General features: G+C 44.1%; 1 protein-coding gene across 19 annotated transcripts in view; it reads left to right on the top strand.

Annotated features, from left to right (window-relative positions):
• RBFOX2 (RNA binding fox-1 homolog 2) overlaps positions 1-20,551 on the top strand; it is a 279,211-nt gene extending 258,660 nt beyond the window's left edge. For 9 of the 19 annotated variants that reach the window (XM_075008343.1, XM_075008282.1, XM_075008318.1 and 6 more), the window contains 4 exons: positions 5,467-5,509; positions 10,320-10,408; positions 11,698-11,770; positions 14,305-20,551. In XM_075008343.1, coding sequence (XP_074864444.1) covers positions 5,467-5,509; positions 10,320-10,408; positions 11,698-11,770; positions 14,305-14,349 — 250 coding nt within the window. In that variant the 3' untranslated portion in view covers positions 14,350-20,551. Of the gene's footprint in view, positions 1-2,704; positions 2,745-5,466; positions 5,510-10,319; positions 10,409-11,697; positions 11,771-14,304 lie in introns of those variants that run through there. The other 10 variants (XM_075008361.1, XM_075008352.1, XM_075008385.1 and 7 more) reach the window with 3 other exon arrangements.
• The last annotated feature ends 4,646 nt before the right edge of the window (positions 20,552-25,197 follow it).

The raw sequence follows: 25,197 nt of genomic DNA, 5'->3' as shown, positions 1-25,197 counted from the left end.
GTTAATAAGTGATTTGATCAAAGCCCATTAACATGTATGTGCAGAAGGAATTTATGGTAATACAAAACTCTTTAATCCAGCAGATGATAGCATAACAAGATCCAACTCCTGGAATCTGAAACTAGAAAAATCTAAACTAGAAATAAAGGGCTTGATTATTTTTTTGACACTGCAAATAATTAACCATCAGAATACTTTACCTGGGGACATGATGGATTCTCCATCTTCTTGTATGCTGGTCCCTATGTATATTCCATACATAGGTATACATGTGCATCATGCAGCTGAATCTGTAAATTTTTCCGAGCAGCATACGTTAACCTGCACATGCTCAGTATCTTCCTTTGTGTTTCCAACTGGTGATAAAATGGATGGTGCAGGTCAAAGCAGAAGACTTTCTGAAAGATATGCTATGATTCAGATAAAAGTTGTAAGCTTGATGCAGAAACCATTTGGTGAAATTCTGTGGTTTGTGTGATACAGGAGGTCAGCGCATGTAATCATAGTGGTCCATCTGGTCTTAAAATATATGACTATCACTACACAAATTTGTTTGCATTAATGAATTAATAAATCTGGCTATTCTGGTTATCATATATAAATATCCAGTGCCTTTATGAATCTTGCTAAGTCTTTGGCCTCAATTACTAGAGTTGTTATAGTAAATGCTAAGAGAGGAGGGGAAAAAATACTGAAAGTTTTAGAAGGGACTGAAAGCTTCACACTTCCGGGTATAAGCTAATCTCATTTTATTAGGGGTTAGACAGGAGAACTCTCTCTAGTGACAAGTTATCCCATACTATGGGTCCTTGTATTTTTTTTTTAAAGCCCATGCTGACAGCTGTGACATGACCCTAGACTAGAGGAGCTATTGGTATAATCCAGTCTGGCTATTTCTGTGAATTCCAGAATAATTTTTATAAAAGCTATTCTTAAAATATGTTCATAAAACAGTTACTTTTTCTGTCAAGAGTTTACCCTCCTTGCTGGAGTTGGGGACCTATGTAACAAAACACACTTGACGAGAGAAAAACCTAACAATTTAAATGACTGTCCCAGACGCCAAACTTTTGTGGTTGTAGAGTTCGGTTCATACAAACGCCATGTTGGCTTGCTTTTTCCTGCTGAGATAGATCATCTTTTCCTCTTGATCTCCATTTCTAGTGCTCTTAGAGACCAGTGCAACTTAGTCTATAGGGAGTGGATTTTATCAGTCTTGGGGTAGATGCAACTTTACCGAAGGATTTTACTGGTAGCTAATGCTGCTCCATTCTTTTTAATAGCAGCAACCAGTCTGTTTGCAAGATATCCTGCCCTTGCTAGGTGTATTTTACAATCGATGGATTTTTTTTTTTTAGTCAGATTGTCAGGGTCTTAGCAGCATTTGACACTCCAGCTATAACACGAATACAATTACAGCTAATGTTCCCTACCTCTTTCTAGTTTGTGGTGATGCTGTTGTTATGTCAGACAGATGCCCCCATGGATCTCAAAGATGGCGAAGATATGCTTTTCAAAGTGTAGTTTGCTTGGCACTGAGCTGTCCAGAGGACAAAACCAATAGAAAGTTGTGCAATTTGAAAGCATGTATTTACAACAAGGAGGGGAGATGGGCTAGAGTATATCTTCTTGTCCGTCCTTGTCTTTCCCCAATCCCACCATCCCGAAAGCAAGCTATGTTACAGCCTTTCACTTGATGTATTCTGTCTGGTAAGAGTGGCTCTTCGGGAACCCCAGACCCTGGTTTGATATTTTTGCAACTTGAAGTTCTGAGAGAAACTAATAGTGACCAGTGAAGCCAAAGAGACCACCAGCCCATCCAAAACCTTCCAGCTGCTCCTCTCTGCTGTGGAATATGTCATTACTATCAGGGATGATCCCACTGCTCCTTTCAATTCTTGGACCTTGGACCAATCACTTAACCTTTTTAGCTCATTATCTCTGCTTGTGAAAGCAATGCATTGTGGGTATTTTTGGTTTTTTTCTTTTAATTACATTTGTGTTTACTTTGATCAGAATTGATTGACTTGTTTTCCTGAGGTGTTGCATCAGTTCTTTAAGATGCTGAATAATAATACTTTGCATGCTTGTGTGATCAGCCAAATCTTATCGCATGTCTAATGTGCAGGGTGAAAACAGGTGATGTATGGATATCAGAAAAAAAAAGTGATGCAGCCCTGTGAAACTCAACATATACTGAATTATATACAACTTTCTCCAGTGTGCTTCTGATTTAGGTGGATTCTAGCCTTGGTGGGACTGCTTCTAAAGGACTTTAGTCCATGTGAAACTCACTCCATGAAGCCAATCTTTCCATGTGTTTAGGGAGTAACTAAAATAATTCCAGGATCATAACCAGAGTAGAGACTCCTAAACCCATGTTTCTCTTCTTTGGGGCATCAGGTCTTTCTGAGTATTTTTATTATGCAAAATATGAAGGCTCTTCCCCCCACCCTGTGCATACTGTCCCGTCCCCTCCCCCTCTGCATGCCTTGGAGGACGATATGGGGCCGCATGGGTACGTGCGCGCACACATTCTCTTGCTGATTTGCTCCTGCCCGAAAGCCCAGGTTATGGATTCATACATCACCTGCCTGTGTAAAACGCATGTGCATGCTGCCGTCCTCAATAACCGGAATGTGTTTTCTGTTCTTTTTGTTTTTGTTTTGTTTTTGTTTTTTGTTTTTGTGTGGATTTTCTGCAGTGTGGTTTACCAGGACGGATTTTACGGTGCTGACCTCTATGTAAGTACACACACGGGAGCCTTCTCATCCCCAACCCTCAACAAGCCAGCCTTTTTTTTTTTTTCTTTTTTCTTTTTTTTGGTTGTTGTTTGTTCATTTGGTTGGTTTGATATTTTTTTATATATCATTTACTTTGATTTTCTTCTTCCTTGTGGATATATATATTATATATTTAAGAATGCAAGCATGCTTCTCTGTCACTGCGCTTGCCCCTGGGTGCAAGACCTAAGCCAATGGGATTTCTGATCATTGCCAGGGTCAGTTTACTGGGTGTCCTCTCCCCCACATGCGCACTGCTACTAATCAACCTGGGAGATGATTAGCCGATTGAAATTTCTCTCAATACTTCTCTCATTTGCATAATTTGAATATAAAATAACAGGACTGGTTCAGCCTCAGACCTTCACTTCCCCCTTCCCTCTACTGGCCCCCTTCTTCTTCCTTCTTGGGGTCCTTCCAGGCTTGATTTGTGCAGCTCTCACTTGGCTAACTAGGCTCTATGCTTACAAAAGCTCATGTACCATTGGGTGTGGATGTCACTTCTCTGGAGAAGACATGGGACTGATTTAAATTGGAGTGTAAGGTGCTGGAGTGAAAGTTGACCTCTCATGTTGTTAGTTGAAATGGTACCTAAATAGAATAAGGGTCCTCTTTCTCCTCCCCTGGAGAGCTGTAAAGCATATGCCTGTGAAGATGTTTAGATAGAGGAGTCAGCAGCCTCCTGCTTCCTGGTAAATTTTTCAAGCCCTGCAAAAAATTTCCCGTCATGTGGCTTCACCAGCAAGTCCATATCCAGGATTCCTAGAGCACTGATGTTTGAACTGATTGTGGGTGGTGTTTCTAGAACTTCAGGGGGAAGGGGAAGCAGTTACTGATTGGCGGGTGAGGAGAGCTGTTTTCTGTTGGATGGAAAGTTCCATTGTAACAGTGATGCTGCAGGAGTGTGCTCTCCAGATCAAAGCGCTTTAAATTCACTGTCCCCACCCTCATCCTGCTCATACTGTTGGGCTCTGGCAAAGGTCTCTCTTAATAAGTGGAGAGGTATCTTTGGAGTTATAGGAATTTGGTCTTGTTTGTGGGTACAGTGGCCAGAATGGCTGAATTTGGATATCCGTACTGCTTAGGTGATGGTGCCCCTAACATCCAAGAACATACCTCTAGGGTATTGGTTCCTGGGTAATGGATAGGGTTGCCTTTTGGGCTTCTCTGGTCTCTGTAGAGCTTCAGACCTTGTAAAACACTTTTCCTACCTCAACAGTTAGAAAACATTCTGTCTAAACACTAAAGAATGTAGTGCTATGTATATACTTTGATTGCCTGCATGTTCACCCACATAGCATCACATATACATACATGCACATGTATTTCCTGATTCTCACAGGTGCTCTTGCTCACCTAGAAATTGACCTGCCTGGTCAAGCATTCCATTATAATACTTCTTCCGGGCATAGGAAAGGGTTCTGCTTTTTTTCTGTCACTCCTGAAGTCTTACACTAGTCTATATAGATCAGTGAGTTTGGAACTGAGAGCGTAGTGACTAAGCAGGAAAATGGACAGCTTTTCTGTGTTTGGTAGCTCCTCTTGCAGAGTCTGACACATTAAAGCCTTGTTGAGAGGGAGATGTTGGCTAGGGCTATCCCCTGATTCTTTTCAGAGAATTCCTTCAGATCTTTAATTTGCACCTTTTGATGCATAGAAGGAGCTCATTTAACGTCTTAGTATCTGACAGCAGCTTTAATAGTACAGAGAATCTGCACACCAACCTCATGTTGCCCTCCAGGTTCAGCATTTAATATGTCTTTAGCACTAAACAGGGACTAGAACCATCAGATAAAAAAAATTTATTTGTCATCTTACTATAACAATTTGGGTGCCACTAATGGGGAAAACAGGACTTCAAAATAGGGCATCTCTGAAGATAGGTTGTCCAAGTTTACCCTCTTTCTTTTTATTGCTAGAGTTCTCTAGTAGAGTTGATGGGGGGGATGCATATCAGCCCTGATGTCTAAATTGCCCCACTTTCTACTCTGGATTGGCACAAATTGAATATGCACCACTGGCTTGTATTCATTCATTTTGCTCTATGGGTGCTGTCCAAGGGCATAGGATGAAGAAAAAGGGTTTGTCAGCCACTGATTGCTGATTTTGGAAGAGGGTTGCCTAGCAGTTGGTGTGCTGGAAGTTAAGATGAAGGACCTTCACACCTGCCGCACTGGTATGGGTGAGGGGACGAAGAGCGGGCGCAGGGAAGGACAGACAGGATGAGGGTAGTAGTGAGAGGAGTGAGATGTCTCAGGCTTTGGCTGCTTTTCCTTCTCACACAGGTGTCATATGTTTTGATTTGGTCTTCCTCTTCCTCCTCCCTCCTCTTCATTTCTGGGCAACCATCCTGCTGGCCACTTTCCATGATGGCTGTTCCATGTTTTGTTGGACTTACTCCTCTCTGGCAAAATGACTGCATTTATAAAGTAACTTGCCCCAGGGTCTGGAGGGTGTTGGGGGGATAGCAGCTCCATTTTGGCCTTTGGAAAGATGGGGCTTCTCCTGTAATGGGGTCGGTCTGGGATAACAAACCACCCATAAAGACCACTCCCCTCTATGAAAAGCGTGCTTGCATCCATGGAAAGAAAAGGCTGGTGAGCCCCTCCGTGGGCTGTGTTTGTATGATTGTTTCTTTCCACAGCTGTGTTTTTTGAACTGCTCTTCCTGTGTTCTGTTATAGAATAGTCTTACAGGAACCAATCATTAGCGCTAAAATACCTCAGGTAGGAGTGCCAGTGTGACCTGCCAACCAATCAGATTGTGGATTGCAGTGGAAAAAACCCCCTGAATTATACTAACCATTCCAGTGCCACGTTAGAGATGGGAACAGAGGCTTTTTTTTTTTTTTAGGACAGTGCAGATTTGTGAGTGTGTGATCAAAGCTCCTGCTGCTTCAGGGCTGCACATGTTCAGGTTTCACACCAATCAGCTTTTTCATTCCAAAAATTAAGTGGGAAGGTCCATAACAGGAGCATGCTTGTGCCATTACTAGTTAGGTGCACCTGGTGCAGTGAGTACTGTTGTCCTGTCACTTCTTTCCGTTCACCCCAGTGCTTACCTGCCAGCTTTCTAATATGAAAATAAAGGGTTCCTAAAATTGCACTTGCAGCCCCAAAATTAGTGGTGGTGAGTATATATAGACACTCATCATTATGGCCTTTCCTTTTCATCATCCTTCTGGAAATAGCTCTGACACCTAGAGGTTTGCAGGTACTCCATAGTACCAGACCTCAGAGGGACAACTTCTGTGCTCAACTTGCTTGTGCCTTCTGCTGCTCCAGAGAAAGAGCACCTGCTAATGTGTTTGAATGGCACTGAAAGAAGAAAGGGGAATCTTGATGCAAGATATAATTGGGTTTCCTTATGGTCTATTCAATCTATGATCACCTCACATGGCTCTTAGGTGTGGAAGAGTGTGGCTTTTTTATGATGAAGAGCAGTGTAGGCAACTGAATACGCTTGCTGTCTCCCTGTAGAATTTTCAGAGGGCAGGTGAAACGTTGCTTCAGTTGACTTATTAAATCAGTTATCAGATAATTTTCAGGTATTTGCTACAAGTTAATTTTGAAAAAAATCCACATTTTAATTTTGCAAAGGAATTCAAAGGGGATGTTTTGACTTATCTTTCAGTTGCTGAACCATGACTGGTATTGGCTTTTCTTGTTCCTCTGGCCCTCAGAGAAGTAGGGGACTTCTGCCACACACCTAAAAAGGTCCATTCAGATTGACAAATGAGGGTGATGGAATCTGCATGTAAGGGCCATCGACATAGCCTCGTAAGAGGGAGTGGTTCATTGAAGACAACTTCTCTCAGCCCTAGAGACAGGGTGAGAGCAAAAGAACTTAAATGAAGCTAATCTGCACTTTGCAGAGGCAGTTCTTAGACTATCCTCATCTGTCTTTGCATATCTCCCTCAAGACAGCCAAACTACTGTGCATTCTAGAGACCCATGCTTGCTGTACAAGGGCCTTCTCTTTGCAACTGATTGTGCACTAAATACATACAGCCCTTCTCCTTGTCGCTCTTCTCTTCTTGTGGGAGAGCTTTGTTGCTGCCTTGCTGGTAGGAAGGGTGTCTGACATCACATTCTCACAAGAAGTCTAGACCTGTTCATTTGTTTTGGCACAGAGTTTGGAGGTTAAAAAATAAAAATAAAAAAAGGCTAAATAGGTTGTGGGAGATAGCATAACTCCCTGGCTTATTTTGGGACTATGCCTTTGAAGGGAAGGCTGCATGAGGGAGTCTTTCTGTGGAGAAGTATGGAACACACATTCAGGAGCAATCTTTTTGATTGAGTGAAATGAACACTCAAATTCAGTGAAAATATCCTGAGGTGCTGCAATTTAAATAAGCCTGATGAGAGTCATATCAAAAATCATTTGGGGTAGGTACACCCTTGGGAGTGGGTTAATGGATTAGATTTTTACGTCGTCAGAGTTGTGCATGGGCAGGATGGAAACATTATAGGTGTATTGGACAAGGTATATGGGATCTGAGGTTTATAAATGGAGTTATGGATAGGTCCAGCTGCTGCTAAGGAAGGAAGTGCTTACAGAGCTTCCCCTTGCTTTTCACAAGCCTTAAAACTCACCAAAATAATCAGGAATGAAAAGGATGAGAAGTGGGACCTTTTATTTTTCCTGTTTTGGTGTCTTCAGATCTGGTTAAGTAATGGTATAGATATATCCAGACACCTGAATCTCCATAAGCAGCCCATGCTCCTTTTTCCTAGGTCAGTAATATACTAGAGCCATTAGAGTCCCTTTTTTTGTTTGTTTTATTTATTGTACACACAAGTAGAATTTGTACACTACTCCAGATCAAATGGGTCTGATTATATGTGTGTATAATTTTTTTTAAATTAACAGTAGCTTCAGTTTTCCCTCAGTGCATGGTTAAAACCAATACACATGTCAGCTGTTTCGTTACTTCATTTCTCCAATGAGTTATTTCTCCTGTTTTTTGTTTGTTGTGCAGTCGGCTGAAGAAATGTTAACATCTCGCTCTAAATCTCTCAGTGGAGTCTCTGTTCCCTTCTCTGATATAACAGATGGGTTACTGCTTGTTATAATTATTAACATCGTGGTGTGCGATAGGGCTAGGGCGGGAGACACTTTTATTTTGGGGCGGGATTGTTAAAGTTTGGAATGTTAACTCCAGTGGTGACTGACTGTTTCTGTAATAGCAGGTCGTTGTGGCTGCACGCTCTAGTAATTGAGGCTGTGTACTTTCACTGAGCTTGTGGTAGAGCCTAGGACAAACCGCTGTCCCAAGAGAATGCTGGGATAGATAGAACTAGCCAATATGAGTCTGAACGTGGTGATTTTGCTGGTTGTTCTAGCTCCAGATGTCAGCATGCTTAGTTTTTAATTTGATTAATAGATGTTACGCCGTTACCTTTCCTATACCTGATTCCAATCCCTCTGTCCCTTTTCCTGTTATATGACGTGTAAATGAAAAAAGAATAAATGAAAAACTTTTTTTTGTTTTTGTTTTGTTTTGTTTCAAACTGCATCTTGCTGTTATGTTCACAATAACCTCCAGTCACATTAAACATGGCTACTGATCTCCAGTGTGGATAGTAAACATTTGGGAGAGTGAGAATCTGGGCACATCCCAATACAGGCAGCCCTGCATGTGACACTAAACAGGTGTGGAACTGGGTCAATTATGCATCTGTCTGAACATTTGCCATACCAAGAATTCAGGAGTCTCATAAACAAGGAGGGTGCGGTGGTGGTTTCATTTTCCAGTTTCACTTGCATTTGCTGGAAAAGGTTAATATGGATGAACTGGGTCTCACTGCTACCTTGTTCACTCTCTCTTTCATGTTTGTGGAGCTGCAATATAGTTTAAAAACCCAGAAAATGGAAGAGGAGGGACTACAAAACAGCCAGCTAAGAGGGGAAGGGTAGAAAGAGTGACATAGTCTATTTTTAAAAGATGTTGTGATGTTTAATGGAGGAAGATTTGCAGTATGTTGTATCCTATTAACAGGAAGGCCGCAATTTAGCCATCCACATTATATCTTCATCTCCTCCAGAGCAAGAAAGCATCTACAATCTTGTCTTCTATTCAGCACTCCACCCTTCATTCCAAGGAGCTCCACTGAGGCCATGGAAACAAAAATAAACCCATTGCACCCTTTCAAAAAGAAAACTTGGAGACCAACTTCACAAGGAAAAGGATGATGTATTTTTCTCTCACATTGAATATGAGCCTGAAGTTTTGCTTTTGCCCTCTTCTGGCAAAAAAAGTTCATCAGCTAATAATGACAAAGTTGTTGATTCAATCCAGAGATGAACGACGTAAGACCACCTTTTGGTCCAGGGTTTTCTGGCTTTATTGATCCCTCCCTGTGATTCAGAATCACATTGCACAGACTGAAGTCACTGGTCGTATTGGCCTCCTATGGTTGGCAAAACCCTTGTTCAAAATTATACAGTAAATGCAGATCAAATCCTCATTTCACCAAGCTCGTTATCCTACTTGGCAATAGAAGCCTCTTGAGATGGGTCTTTATCTCCATTCTGAGCAGGAGCTTACATCACAGTCCATAGGTTAGCTTTAATTGCCCCATGAAAGATATAGAAAGCCACCTGCCAGACTCTCAGGAGTGTCTCAGCCCAGAGAAAGGGGAAAAGGAAGAAACTGCATGTCTTTTACTTTTCAGGAATTCCACAGGGAGACCCACAAATCTTCCTTTGGCTCAGGATTTAGGATTTCCGGGGAGCTATGATTAACTCTCTGTACAACCTCCTGTGAGCTGTATCATCTCAGCATCTTTCGAAAGGCTTCTTTTTATCCTCCCAAGCAATTACAGCACGGACAAGAGCAAGAACGCAACTTTCCCTGACATAGTGCATCCACGTCCCCCAACATGTTCCCAACTTACTTTAATGGTCCAATCCAAAGTGGTGCCAGTCCAGTTCAGTCTCTGTAAAGATTTAATCCTGTCCCCTCTGCTGAGAATGCCAGTTAATGGCACCTGCTTCAGTCTCTGGGAGTTTTGCTAACTGATTATTTTGTGGGTCTGGGCCATGTGACTAGCTAAACTCCTTATCCTTCTCGCATCAAAGGGAAAGAATAAGCAGGAGCTTCCCTGGAACGATTTTCTTTCTGACATGCATGTTGTTGGAAAGGAGAACACCTTGATGTGCTCCTTGGCCCTCAGCCCGCACCTCTCTTTGTAAGCTGCTTTCCCCAGCGCGGGCCGAGGGCCCTACAGGGTGATCTTTTCTGTTCTTGTTTTCCCCACCTCACCACCAGCTGTAACTTCCCACATGAGTAGCCATACGAGATTTCCTTCAGTCTGTGGCTTTCACTAAACCTGCCGCTGAGGCTTTGGTTCAAGGCTTTCCCCAGCCCTTCTGAGGGGTAGTTAGCACATATAGGGATCAGAGGGTGACACTGTTGTGCTGGATGTAACATGGGAGCTGATGCAGTTTGAAACACTTCCTCTCCTTGTGTGTGAGTTTTGCTTTGTGCGTGGGGACAGGTATCTGTAAAGTCAGTTCTCTTCTCTCCTGCAGGGTGGATATGCAGCCTACAGATACGCACAGCCTGCTACTGCAACAGCAGCCACGGCCGCTGCCGCCGCTGCAGCAGCTTACAGCGATGGGTATGTAAGGAGGAATGGGGCAAGCTTGATGCACTCAGGGATTCCTGGAGTACAGCTACTCCCTTTAAATATGCCTCTACCTCACTGCTTTCACTCACTGCCCTCTTCCCTCCCAACAAGAAATTGAGAGGAAAATGGCCACTTGGGCTATTCCAGGTTTGGGCTCTGCAGCTGTCAGATATATGGGATAGAGCACTAAGCCTGGGTCTCCCTTACCCTTCGACCCTCTGCCAAAGCAAACAGGGTTTTATGGATAGGGCCAGGTACTGGGAGTCCGAAGACACGGTTTATGTGCCAATTTCTTTGTTCTGTGACTGGGTAAGTCCCCAAATCATTCTGTGCCTCAGTTTCTACATGTGTAAAATGGTAAAAATGACAGTGTAAAGTAGTTTGAGATCCTTTAATGGTAACTTATGTATACATGTAAGGAATTATTTGTATTAGTATCAGAGTAATTGCCGTAAGGGCTTTTGTCTCCCAATACAAGGAAAAATGCTTTTAATTCACGTGCATGGAAAGGGAGATTTTTCAGTCTTACTCGAGCTGGGAGAATTTTTTTAACCAAAACTTCTACGTTTTTGGTCAAAAAATGCAGTCAGTCAGTGACACCAAAATGTTTCATGAATTTGTGTTGATTTTGCCAGATTGTTTTGGCCAATTCTCCTGCCAAAAAGCTGAAGAAAAAAGTCTAAATGTTTTGTTTTGACAGTTTTGGAGTGAAATATTTCAATTCGGGTGTGGGGGGGTCAAAACCACTTTTTTTTTTTTTTAAATTTCCATTTTGAAAATGCAAAAACATAAAGAAAAACACTTCAAAACAAAACATTTCATTTGACTTCTACTAATTTTTAAGTGGGTTGAGAATTGACAGTGAGCTGAAAAAGCCCTCATTCATCCAGCTCTAAAGCCTGCGCTTCTATCTTCATATTTGGACAAGTTCTCTCTCCTTCCCATTTAGCTGCTGTGGTCACGGCAGCTGCCTTAATCCCAGTAGTTGCCCTCTTCCAGAATCATCCCCCCCCCAGAGGTAAGGGGGACAATAAATGTGATGTCAGCTGCTCCCACCACTCTCCTGCTAATTGAGAATGTGGTTCTTGGTTTGCTCCTACTTGCAGGCCTTTCTCCCACTCCATGTCACAGAACATATGCACTGGCATATATTCTCTCTGGAGTGGGGCTGCCTGAAGCAGGCAGGTGGGGCACAGCTCGCACACATGCTTCCTGTGGTCAAATAGCAATGTCTAAATCCCATTGTGGGGTGACATTTTTTCTTTTCCCCCTTTCCTCAGTTATGGCAGGGTATACACAGCAGACCCTTATCACGCCCTTGCCCCTGCCGCTAGCTACGGAGTTGGCGCTGTGGTGAGTATGATTTTTCTTTCTCTCTTCCTGTCATTTCTCTCATTCCTACTGTGGAGAATAACTGCCCAGGGATGGCTAAGAGTCTCCATCCATTACCTTTTCTCTTTACTCAAGAGGCCGCTCCCTGGAGCGAACTCTCCAGCTTGTTCATGACCCCTTGTCTGTCTTGCCCAACAAATCTGTTCCTGCAGCAGGGGCTGAGCAGTGTGTCTTTTTGTGCCTGGGACAGGGAGAGGGTAGCCAACAGAGTGCTATCTGATAGCATGGCTTTATTATTACCACAGTGCCTGAGATCCTGAGGCTGCTTCTACACTCCGTTCCCTCCTATCAGAGGGGCATGATAACGAGGCAGTTCGAAACAGGTTGATGAGGCCCTGACATGCATATGCAGCACCTCATTAGCATAATGATAGCCATGCAAATTTCAAAGTGCAGACTTCGAAATGCAGCCTGGAAGTGTAGACGCAGGAAGCTTCAAAACAAGCACCCCACTTCAACATTGCCTTACTCCCAGTTATTTTTGTGGGAGTAAGGGAATGTTGAAGTGGGGTGCTTATGTCAAAGCTGCCTGCCTCTACACTGCCAGTCTGTATTTTGCAGTCTGCACTTAGAAATTCACTCAGTCACCATTATGGTAACAAGCACTGAATGTGCATGTCAATGCCTCATTAGGCTGCTTTGAACTGCCTCGTTAGTGTAGAAGCAGCTCTAGTCATGGATCAGGATCCCTTTGTGCTTGGTGTTGTACAAACACAGAACTAAAAGGTGGTCCCTGCCTGACTGAACTCAAAATCTAACCAGATAAGACAGAAACAGGGTCTCAGGCGGATGCAGGGTTAACAGTGTGTTGGCAGGAAATGGAGTATTAGTGTCATGACTTTTTTCCTTAGTTTGGTGAATACAGAGTGGTATAATTAAAAGGAAGGACAAGAGGGACATTGATGGGAGGGGAGCAGGGAAAAGGAGATGAGGACAATGGGTGATGCTGAGGTACAGAGATTGTGAGGGAGAGGGAAGGGTCCCACCTGGAAACATTCTAGAACGTTCTCTGAGGATACATCTACAGTGCAGAGCATTGGTCTGTGCAGAAGGAGTAGGTTGCACATCCCTCCCTCAGCTGTGGAGGGCTCAGAGGAATAAAAAGTAACAAAATCTTGTTTTGTTATTAGACTCTGATGCATACAGAGAGCAGGTTAGCTGAGGTAAAAAGAGCCATTCTTCTGCCCCGGCATTGCTCTCTAAAGCAAAACAGAACTCCACAGGAAGGGTGGCAGGAGAATGGGTCACTCTTTGCAGGGGACACACCTAGCTGGCTGGATTGGCTGTCCTTTTCCCTTTGTGCTTTTCTCATTCCTAAATCCCAAGTTCTGTCTATGGCAGGGCTCTGAATGGGAAGAACGCCACTGTTGAGAGGAGCGTGAGGGCCTTTCAGCATTGGAAGCATTTCAGACCAACGCTGAGATGCGTGAATGGGGGGACTCCTGGGACTGGAACAACAAGGGAGGTTCCAGGTTAGGAGTGAGTAAGGTGACTAGATAGAAAATGTAAAAAATCAGGACTGGGATTAGGTAGCCCCCAGTACGGGAGCCCCCTCCACCAAAGCCATCCCTGGGGTATAATGAATCAGGGTGATCATCCTGGGCCTCATACTTTGCGGGGTCCTGTGTGTCAAGACGGTAGGTGCCGACTCCAGGGGTGTTACAGCACTGGCGCATCGCTGGGGGAAAAAGCTGGGTGCAGAGCACCCATACCCACTTACCAGAACTTCCCCACAGCACTGGCAGGCCCTGCCGTTCAGTGCCGCCCCTGCTGCAGAGTGGATGTTCTGCCAACTCAGAAGGTGCTGGGAGGGGAGAAGAGTGAGGATGCAATGTGCACAGGGGAGGGGGAGGAACTGGGTGGGGAAGAGGCAGGGTGGGAGGTGGAGCAAGTGATGTCTGGGGGTAGGGATGAAGTTGGGGGGCAGCACCCCTGACAGATTAGAAAGTAGGCAACCTGTGTCCCAGGCCCTGCACTGCCCTAGGGACTGTTCTGCTTGTCCCTATAAAATGGAGATGACTAGTCGCTCTAGGAGTGAGCTGCTGGGGAGGGGCAGAGGGGGCGGACATGACTGGAAAGACTCAGGTTAGACCAAGTCGGGAATGAGATGTGAGGTGAATGGAGCAGCTTGCACAGACTTCACCCTCACAATATCTGCTTCCAGTCAGTACTGTATCTCTGCTGTTCTGAACTATGCAATACAAGTGTTTTCATTGGAAAAGGAAACAGAATTGTACTTGGTAAGCCTTGGACCTATTTGGGTTGGCAGACTTGTGCCACTCTATTTTCAACTAACTGGTTGCATTTGAAACCATCCCACCTGAGCCCAGAATCTGATTTTCCCTTCTCATCTGCCTGTGGGAGGCTCCAGCAGTGATAGATCAAAGCCCAGATAGGTTTTCTCCATTTCCTTTCAAGGAGTTTTTGTCACTGCTTTGAATGTTTCTCTGTCCCAGCTCCTAATCACCTCTTCTTTTCTCCTTTAACTTCTGCAGGCGAGTTTATACCGAGGTGGCTACAGCCGATTTGCCCCCTACTGAAGTGACATGAGCCCCCTGCAAGTGGGACAGCCCCCCCAGTTCATGAGGCCTGGCTATTGCAATATTTACTAGTAGAGGAACTCTATAGCAAGATGAGGAGGAAAAACAAAAAACAAAAGAGAAAATACTTTTTTATACCTCACTATGTTCTTTGAATATGTATTTTCCTTTAAATTTCTGCCTTTAATTCTTTTGTTCCAAAGATTGTGCTTTTTTTTTGTTTTGTTTTTGTTTTGTTTTTTTTTAACTGTGGTAAAAAAAAAATGCATTTCCGTCTCTGTATGTTGGTGCATAGCTTATCCTACCTACCAATCACAGAAGAGGCAATTAATGATAAGGAAAGATGTTAGGAACCAGTACCATGCAAGTAATCGTGGACACTTACCTGGGCCTGGTGCTTGGCACCTGAGAGACAGGAGGACATGAGGAAGAACCACCTCCTGCTGTGTTTTTGCTCTGTGGAGAGAGGTGTTGATTGGCTGTGGCTGAAACCCACAAGCTGGTGAGAAATAGTTTTTTGTATTTGAAAAGGGAAGGTGCAGAGGCTCTCAGTGTTTTATCACCATGTGGCATGCGCACACTTGAAATAATTTCTGGACTGTAGAGATGGCAAGAGGAGATTCCCCAAACTTGCCGAAAGACTTCAGCTATTAATTGCAGCAGGGGACAAGATTTTTTCAATGAATTCTTGTAATCCCTTCGCCCAAACACATCTAATCCTAGCTGATTGTTGTCCACTACTGGACTGTAATTGCCCTTTCCTTGTCTTTGCTTTCTGAGATCTTTCTGCCCCTCTTTTTTCCCTGCTTTTTGTGAGGATTTGTTGATGTGGTGCTGCAAACGTGGACCAGTAACAGCAGAGCTTGAAGCAGTGGTTGAGAGTGCTTGTGTCTCAGCCCTCAAGGAGTGCTTAGATTTGTGGAGTGTTTGCAGCTTTATGGAGAAAAAAGCTGGCTGAAGAACTTTGCATCAGTGCCACCACACTGAGCTGCTCTGAGGTTCAGCATTCATAGTTCCTCTTCCAGTTCACCATGAGCCACTTGGGCTTCACCACAAATAAATCATTTTAAGTTAGCGTGAACAACAAAAAATGAGTCATGGATCAGCTGCAGAGGGACGAGTGTGTGTTTTATGCTGGAACGCTGTTCCTGAAAGTGATTTTGTTTAGCTCAGATGGCTGGGGGTCAGCAGAAGCCATTTGTACAAGCTATGGAGTCATACAAACCTCCCATCTCCTAGAGCTCTTTGAGGCCATTGAATATTTAATCTAGAGCCCCAGCAGCCATTCGCCCAGCCTCGCGGTATCCTGCAAGAGCATTTGGACTGCTCAGTCCACATTTACACTACAGTTTGTAAGACTCTAAAGTAGAGAGACTATGTAGAAGGGCTCTATAGCTCCCAAGGCCCATCTCCCTTCTTCTCTTGTAACGAGAGTGATTCTTCTTTTTTAAAAACCAGGCATTTTATAGGTTGCTTCAAGGAGCAGTGCTGTGTCAAGGAGTCGTTGCTGTCCATGTCTGAGCTTGATTTTAGAATTCAGAGGAATAGTCTCCCCTCCGATTGTTAGCTATTGTGATGCTCCCAGCAACTCTTGCAATCAAAGGCAGATTCTCTGAAGCTTTATCTAACCCTAGACAGTAGAGAAACTGAGAGAAGCACAATTCATTTGGCTCCCTTGTCTAGCTGAATTGGTACCAGAGTGACTTTTCACCCGCAGAAGGGCCCCAGGGTGGTGGTGGTGGTGGAGAGGGTATGGATTTGTAGTCAGAGAGCCTTTCAGGTCCTTTCACCATGCACTTGCTTCTCTATCAACAGTTGAAACCGGAATAGGAAACCAGCTGCGCTGAACTGTGAGCATTTTAAGTGAGCAGCACTATCTCGGCAGTGCACTAACCCAGACATGCACAAGATTCAGCTTTGCTCTTTCTTGCAGCGCACACCCTCCCCTTTGCCTGGCCAGGAGGAGGTGCCTGAGATGGAAAGGATCAGAGAGACAATAAGCTAGAGACCCTAAAGCTATTGGTTCTGTAGAACAGCTAGAACAAGGGGACACCAAACTGCCAGCCTGTTGGCCACTTTGTTGTTTTGTTTTGTTTTTGTTTTCAAGCCAAAGTTTGGTTTGTTGCAGTTATGGCGATTTTTGTTGTTTGTATATAACTATTTTAGTTAGATTGAAATGGGTGGGGGAGTGGGGTATTGGGGCTTTCACAAAATCAAGGACATGAGGGGGATGGTGGGATTTTTGGCTTTTACTGGTTGAGTGGGGGGAAAAAATCCAGTAGAACTTTTAGTGTCATATTGAAGGGAAGCCAATTTCCATCATGCAGCAGATGGGGATGGGAGATTCCTTTCTGGAGCTAGACGCAGCAAATGCCTCAAATGTAGTTGATCATGCTCACACCTGGAGGTGGGGAAAGTAAAAACAAGATGTCTCTTCCCTTAGTTTCAGGAAGGAGAAATTGCTAAGGCTGTAGGGCCACAGAGCAGGAGAGAGTAAGGGGACTCAGCTTGCTTCGCTCTGCAGTAGCAACAGCTAGAGCTTTGGCCTGTTTCATGTGTCTCAGTTCAGCTGGTTCTGACTGTAGCTTCTGAAAGGTCAAGCTCCACTGTCTCAGGAGCCCTCCTGCACCATGGCAGTATAACATGCGGCTGGCTGGCCTCTTGACTTTCCATCAGTAGGAAAGGCTGCACACATTTCTGCTTTGAAGCAGGATCTGCAGTTGGCAGCTAACCCCTGCTGAATGTTGAGAATTTGGTTTCTTAATACATAAGTGCCTGGGTTTTCCAGCGCATGGGTCACCTACTGCTTTAGCCCCTACTATCACCAAATCCAGATCCACAAAGGCCAGGCTCCTAATGCTTCAATGTCGGGGCTGCCATGTTCTATTAATCTATTAGTGCCTGGGTGTCCTTAATTCCTGTAGTCCATGGTGAGGGCTTGGGGGGAAGTGGAGTCCTTTGCCGGCTGACTACCAGAGCTGGTTCTATAATTCGAGACATTTTACCATCCATACAGCCTAGGTGCGACTTTCCAAACCCCAGACCTCCCAGACAAGTTTACCACAGGTGGATTTTTGCAGCAGGGTTGCTCTTATGAATTCTGTGCCATGGCAAACGAGAGTCCTTCATTTCTCCCTCCCACTTGGCAGACACAATGACTCCGATTCCACAGATGATATTTGTTGAATTGGCTCATGATGTGAAGGACCACTTTCCATTCAGATTAGCCAAGCCTTGGCTCTATCAATCTTTGACGTATCCATTGTTCCAAAGACTGAGGAAGGCCTGTATTTCCCCGTGCAGAATTAATTATACTCAGTCTTTTTTTTTTCTTTTCTTCAAGCATAAAGGAAAGAGTAATAGAATAGGAACAGGCTTTAGGTTTGTACAAGAAGAAACATCTCATACTTTTGCCCTGTAATGGTCAGTGTTCAGGAATTTATCTCAAACATGACTTAGCCACTTAAATCTGCTCTACCCACAATATTTGTACCAGCAAAACTAGTTTGGTTAGATGGGTAATTTCAGTGGTATGGTTATACTGGTACACTCCCTAATGTTGGTGCTGTTACACCAGTACAAAGGTTTGTTACACCAGTATAGCTCATTCACCTTTCCATGTGGAAATAAACTATATCAATATAAGGCACACCTGTGTATATAATGGCATCCATGCTAGGGGTGTTGTATGACTGTAACTACACTGGGGTAGATAAAGCAGTACAACTTCTGTGTGTAGACAAGCCCTTAGTGTACCAATTACTGACCTCTCATAATTAGTCATGTTCAGGACAGACAGTCATGGGAGTCCCATCTACAGTAGAGTTCAACTGGGTTAGTCAAAGCCATGCTTTTAAAGTGTTTTTGACTAAACACCCTGTGCTGTGGCAGCAGCAGTGTGGTCTAGTGGAACACAGCACTAAGTTGGGAGTAGATTTGACCTGGGTTCTCATCTGAGTTTTGCTCAGGACCCTGGACAGGTCAAGTTAACTCTTTCTGCTTCAGTTTTCCCCATCCACAAAGTGGGGCTAGTGATACATTATCCTCTTTTTGTGAAGCACTTTGACACCTATAAATGGAAAGTTCTGTGTGAGATCTAAGTTACATCCCAAATCTCAGTATATAGGTAGGGCCTAACTGTCATAATGTGGCTTATAAACAACTGTGTATAGCCTAGCAGCTTTTTAGCAAGAATCATTAAATGAGGTCCTGGCTATTGGTTTTTGGTTTTGTTTTGGTTTTTTTTAAGAGTTCTGATATGTAGGCACCTTAGAAGCTTTGGAAACCTTCATATATTCCCCCTTCCACTCCTCCACCATCCCTGATCCCTCTGGAAAACACAGGTAGAGGAGAGGTGTGGGGAGCACTTAGAAATTCAGGAAGGGGAAAAAAAGAAAATTGGCTTCAGGGAACTCCTCTTTTGCTGAGTCCAGCTCCAAAGGTAAACCACACAAGCAGCTTGGGAAATAACTTGCTGCTTGTGCCCCTCTGGTATGGCCGCGCCTGAGAGCTCGGCGCAAGAGGAAGTGGTTTTTAAAGAGTGTGTTACTTGTTTGCACTGTTTTAAAATAGGAGGGAAAAAAAAACAAATTAGTGAACAAGGTGAACATCCAATGTAAACTTTGGTGTGTTTTTATTTTGTCATGCTCTTGAAAATGTCAAATATTTTGTAGTATACACCAGTGAGACTTGATTCTTTGTTGCATAAAACACTATTTTTGGTGATGTTACTGTCTGAAAAGCTCCTCCCTCCTTGCCCCCACCCTACTGACCTCCTCCCTCCCCCCAACTTATTTTATTCTGTCATGAAATCACAAGTCGACAAGGCACGCAGGAATGTGATAGCCAGAGTGTGAAATGGGGCCCTTTCCAAGTAGGCTCCAGGTGTCCTCCATGGCGGAATGCTTCCTGTATGCAGCTGAAGGCCCCTCCCAAGAACACACACACCAGATACAAAATTAATACAACTAAGACATCCAATGCCTAAATCGGTTGCCATGGCTAACAGTGGAAGGGGACATTCTGGAAGTTTTGTAACCACCTGTATTGTCCTAGCCACGTTTCTAGCAGCAACTGGTGAAAGCTTACACAAGAAGACAGATAGGGTCAGAGCCAGTGCAGCCAGTCGGTACGGACTGGCAGCAGCGAAAACCTAACCTTTTAAGTACATAGCTGATGTATAAAACCGTCCACATGAGTATTCATTAGGCTTGCAACATGGAAAGTGCCAGTGAGCCACAGACTGATTGTAAAGCTGGTCAATAATTCTTTCTTTTGCCAGATTTTCTAGAGGGTCGGAATGGCAGGGGGTCGGTTTGTTGCTTCCCTAAGGAGTGATCTCGTTAACGGAGTCTGGCCTCCCACATAAGTAGTCTCAGCTTCAGTCACTTCTTTCTATTTTTCTCTTGACAGTATTTTTTTGTGTGCACGCATTGTAGTTTTGGCAGCTAAGGTTTGGCTGCCTTCTCAAATGACGAAGTAATCCTCTTTTACCCCAGGGGATATGATTTGGTTTTGGTTTTGTTATCAATTCTGCTTGTAAATAGCTGGGGCAATAAATAAATAAATAAATAAACCAACCCTGGGGCGGATAGCAAATGAGAACCAGGGCTGTAGAGCGATATGGAGCAGGTGCAGTTTACTGACCTCATGGGCTGATCTGCCTGAGACTTGGCACTTTTCAGTGCAAGGCTAAAATTCCACAAATTCCAGTGGCAATGACTGACTCACCCCTTCATGCAATCTCCCCACCACCTTTCCATTGACAGGTACCCTTGGGGCACAGGATGCATCAAAATTGGATGCTTTCCTCTCCCCTAGATCATTTCCAAGGATGCCTAAGCCGCTTGTTCAGGGTCCCATTTCTCTGCTGACTCTGGAGAAGCAGTATCTGCATCCCAGGGCTTTGTGACCATCTCTAACTTCCTGCCCCCCTCATTAAGTATCATATTGTATAGTAGCTTTCAGACCATACAGTATTCATTGGGTTACTCCTATTATTATCAAGTAGCTGGAATTGTGAAGGTCGGAGTAGTTAGATCTTTAGCTTTTATTCTTTATTTTTTTTGTATTACTATCCATGTGTATAAATTATTGATCATGTTGCTGGCTTTTATAAACTCTAAGCAAGGGAGGAGCCCTTCCTCACCCTTTGCAAATGGTAATGAAGCACTGTTTTTAAATAAAAGAGAGAAACACCAGTCTAGCGTGTCCTGAGTGCTTGTTTGCTGGTTCTTTGTGAGTGTGGTTGGTTTTCATGGTCATCCCCCTTTGCGGAAGAATTTCACCATTTTCATTTTTGAGGGAAGCAGGGCTTTTAAAAAACAATAACCGTAAAGCTCAGGCAAGTCAGGCAGAGAATACTATTATGCAGCCGTGCCTCTCACACCACTCTGCCATTGCACTTTAGTCCTGACCTATCCAGGTTATCCACTGGGCAGTGGTGGCAAACGTACCCAGAAAGTCACTTGACTAAAAGTACTGCTACTTTGGGGGGCGGGGGGGGGGGGCACCTAAGTAATAAAAGGTATCCTTCTGGAAAATTACTTGAGTAAAAGTACGAGCATATAGTTGCTTAATTGTACTCAAATATCCTGAAGTAAAAAAATAGCTGTCCTATGATGATCTATGATTAACCATCTGAATTATCATAGGGGATCACACACACAAGAGTGTGTGTGTGTGTGAGAGAGAGGGAGAGAATACTAGAACTGGAAGGGACCTTAAGAGGTCATCCAGTCCCCTGCCCTCATGGTAGGACCAAATTATCTCCAATGATGGAGATTTTACAACCACCATAGGCAATTTATTCCAGTACTTAATCACCGTGACAGAAAATTTTCCCTAATGTCTAACCTAAACCTCTCTTGCTGCAATTTAAGCCCATTGCTCCTTGTCCTATCTTCAGAGGCTAAGGAGAATAATTTATCTTCCTCCTTGTAACACCCTTATAGGTACTGGATAGCTGCTATTGGGTCCCCTCGCATCCTTCTCTTTTCCAAACTAAACAAACCCAATCCTTTTTATCTTTCCTTATAGGTCATATTCTCTAAACCTTTAATCATTTTAGTTCATCTTCTCTGGGCTCTCTCCAATTTCTCCACATCTTTCCTAAAATGTGGTGTCCAGAACTGGACACAGTACTCCAGCTGAGGCCTAATCAGTGCAGAGTAGAGCAGAATAATTATTCTCATCTCTTGATCACAGTACTGCTGTTAATGCAGCCCAGAATCATGTCTGACCTTTTTTTTTTTGGCGTGTGTCATACTGTTGACTCACACTTAGCCTGTGATCCATTATCACCCCTAGATCCTTTTCTGCACTGCTCCATCCTAGGGAAGTCCCTTCCCATTTTGTATGTGTGAAACTGATTGTTCCTCCCTAAGTGGAGTACTTTGCATTTGTCCTTATTGAACAAGTTCCCTCAGAACATTTCTCCAGTTTGCCCAGATCATTTTGAATTCTGGCCATTTCCTCCAAAGCACCTGCAAACCCTCCCACCTTGTTATCAGCTGCAAACCTGATAAAGATACTCCCTGTGCCATTATCTCAATAATTGATGAAGGTATTGAACAGAACTGGTCCCAAAACTGATCCCTGCAGAACCCCATTTGTTCACAGAATCACAGGGCTGGAAGGGACCTCAGGAGGTCATCCAGTCCAGCCCCCTGCTTCAAGCAGGATCAATCCCCACTAAGTCATCCCAGCCAGGACCTTGTCCAGCTGGGACTTAAAAACCTCAAGGGATGGAGAATCCACCACCTATCTGGGCAACGCATTCCAATGCTTCACCACCTGCCTGGTGAAGTAGTTTTTCCTAATATCTAACCTACACCGCTCCGTCTTCAACTTCTGACCATTACTCCTTGTTCTGCCATCTGACACCACTGAGAACAGTTTCTCACCTGCCTTTTTAGAGCTCCCCTTCAGGAAGTTGAAGGCTGCTATTAAATCAGCTCTAAGTCTTCTTTTCTGTAAACTAAACAAGCCCAAATCCTCAGCCTATCCTCATAGGTCTTGTGCTCCAGACACTTCATCATTTTTGTTGCCCTTCGCTGAACCTGCTCCAGCAAATCCACATCCTTTTTATACGGGAGGGGGGCCCAAAACTGGACACAATGTTACAGATGTGGCCTCACCGGTGCCGAATAAAGAGGACTAACTACTTCTCTAGATGTGCTCGAAATGCTCCTCCTAATACACCCTAGTATGCCATTGGCCTTCTTGGCTACAAGGGCACACTGTTATTCCCTTCCAGCCTGTGAACCATTTATAACTACTCTTTGTGAAAAGTTAACCAACCAGTTACACTCCTGTGTGTGTGTGTGTGTGTGTGTATTATATACTATACACACACACTGAACATTTATATTTCAAATCTGGAATTTGAATATAGTCACAGCCTTCATTTATAAAGCTTAAGACTGACCGAATTAAATAGTCAAATTACAGAAATTAACAATTATCACGTGGTGCACTGGGACTAGGGCTGCTTCAGTCCAACTGGAACATTGCCAGCCACAGTGCGCCTGGCACCAGCAAGGACAGGGACTGCTCTGGCCTGGCTGGAGCACCCTGTCCCATACACGCCCAGGCCACTGTGGATGGGGGCTGCTCCGGCCAGGTGGGGGCACTCCCAGGCTGCTGTGGATGGGATGCCTTTAACCAGTTTACAAATTAAATGGGATTTTTCATCCCCAGTCTGGGTGGGAGGTAGGGTGCTGGAGCAGGCTGGGAGTGGGGAGTCTGGAAGGTGCAGGGATGAGCTGGGTGTGGGGCATCTGGCCATTGGGGAGGGTACAGGAGCAGACAGTGGGAAAACTGGGCAGAAGAGAGGTGCAGCAGCTCCCCGCAGCTGGGAGTGAGGGATGTTGGGGAGAGGGATGGGGTGCAGGGCCTGGCCTTGAGGGTGGTGGGGGTGGTGCTTACCTGGTTCCGTGCTCCCTGCCACGCCCATGTACTACCCTCAGCTGCTCTTATAGGTCAAAATCTGTCCAATGCAAGTGGGGGGAAACCCTCCCAGCAACAGTTTCCACCACCGCATTCCCTCAGCCAGGGGGAGGGGGAGCAGCAGTGAGCAGCACCTGCTACTTCTCCCCTGTATGCTGGCTCCAGCCCATGAGGCTCGGGACCCCGCCCCCACCCATGCATAGATACCATTTTTGAATGAAAAGGTGTTGACGAAGCCTTTAAAAACTACATCGTTGGCAGGGCCATCGTGCTTGTTGATTGGTTATTTTCTTAAAAAATAATCACTGCACAATGATTGGATGCTTTGCCCATGCTGCTGTGCTTTAACCGATTAGAATGCTGGCGTGTGCACGTGTCCATGGCATGATGAAAGCAGCACGTAACTAAGCACGTCTGGAAGTGGTTGTGGAGTAACAAGTACAAAATTTTTCTTTTAAAAGCACTTGAGTAAAAGGCAAAGTCTCAAATAAACTGAGTAAAGTTCAAATACTTAAAAACATACATGAGGGGTGTGAGTAGTTCTAATTAGTTACTTTCCACCTCTGCCACAGGGTCCCTCACACTGTCAGCATCTCCCCAGTGCAGGCCTGTCTGCTGTGCTCCTGGCTGTTCATTTCCTGTGTTTTCTTAAAGGCAGAAAACCACCACTCATGCTGGCCCTGGTTTGAGACTTTATTTTGCTTCTAACTTAATCCACCTGAGCCCAGTGATAGAGAGTGAAAGGCTAACATTTCAGCCCATCCTGTCTATAAGGCTATTTGCCTTAAACCTGTGTACTCAGCCTCCCTGCCATTTGGGTTAGCAGGGCCTCAGCACATGACTCAGAGTCAGCAGTTTCCTGTTCTAATCTTGGCTCTGCATAGATTTCCTCTGGGAGATTGGACAAGTAATTTTAAACTCTCCAATCCTCTTTGCCTGTAAAATGAGGATATCTATTATCGCACACAAGTGTTGAGCTTTAGTTCATTCATATTTTATAAAGTGCTTTGAAATACTGAAATGAAAGGCAACATGCAAGTGTATTATTAGCCTTTGAAATAAATGTGTTTTCCAGGCTAATGATCCTAAGAATGAGGGAGAAATAATAAATCATGGAATCATAGTGCTGGCAGAATTACTTTTAATTGTAGAAGCTGATAAGGGGAGCAGAAGGAGAAATTTGTACCCAGCAGCGTTAAGGACAATAAAAAGCAGTATTCTGAAACACATTGGGAACCAAAGAAAGGCTATGTAGAAAGCAAGACATGCTTGATAAGTATTTCTTGTGGGTGTTTGGGGCAAAAGTGAGAAGATACATTCATAGCATCTAAAGATCAAATATCTTCCATTCCAACAGTAACTAAGAAGAGTGTTGAACAAATGCTACCAAAATTAGTCCAGTTTAAAACTGGGGTGGGGGGAAGGGATCTATCTAACATCTATCCAAGTGTTTTAAAATAGCTGGGCAAGGAACATGCTAGACCATTGATATTGGTAAGTCTTGGAACACTGAGGATGTTCCAGAGAACTGGAAGATGAGTTGCCAATATTTAAAAAGGGACGACCCAAGTAAATATCAGCCTGACTTTGATTCCAGGTAAGGTAATGGAACAGATGATAGTGGACTTGATTAATAAAGACATGAGTAAAAATAATTCCTGCCAATCAACAATGGGTTTATGGAAAATAGATTTATTCAAATTAGCTTGATACTTTTTGTTATTTTACAAGTTTGGCTGATGAAGTGTTGGTGTAATATGCGTGGACTTCTGTACACCATGTGACTAGGGAGCCAACTAGTAAAATGTCAGAAACACTAGGAAGATCAGCATAGTCCATGTTAAATAGGTTAACAACTGATACATCTCAAATGGGAACTGATTACTGAGCAAGTGTGTT

The sequence above is a fragment of the Carettochelys insculpta genome, chromosome 1, assembly GCF_033958435.1.
Source record: "Carettochelys insculpta isolate YL-2023 chromosome 1, ASM3395843v1, whole genome shotgun sequence".
Classification (NCBI taxonomy): Eukaryota; Metazoa; Chordata; order Testudines; family Carettochelyidae; genus Carettochelys; species Carettochelys insculpta.
This window is presented reverse-complemented; position numbering and strand designations above follow the sequence as displayed.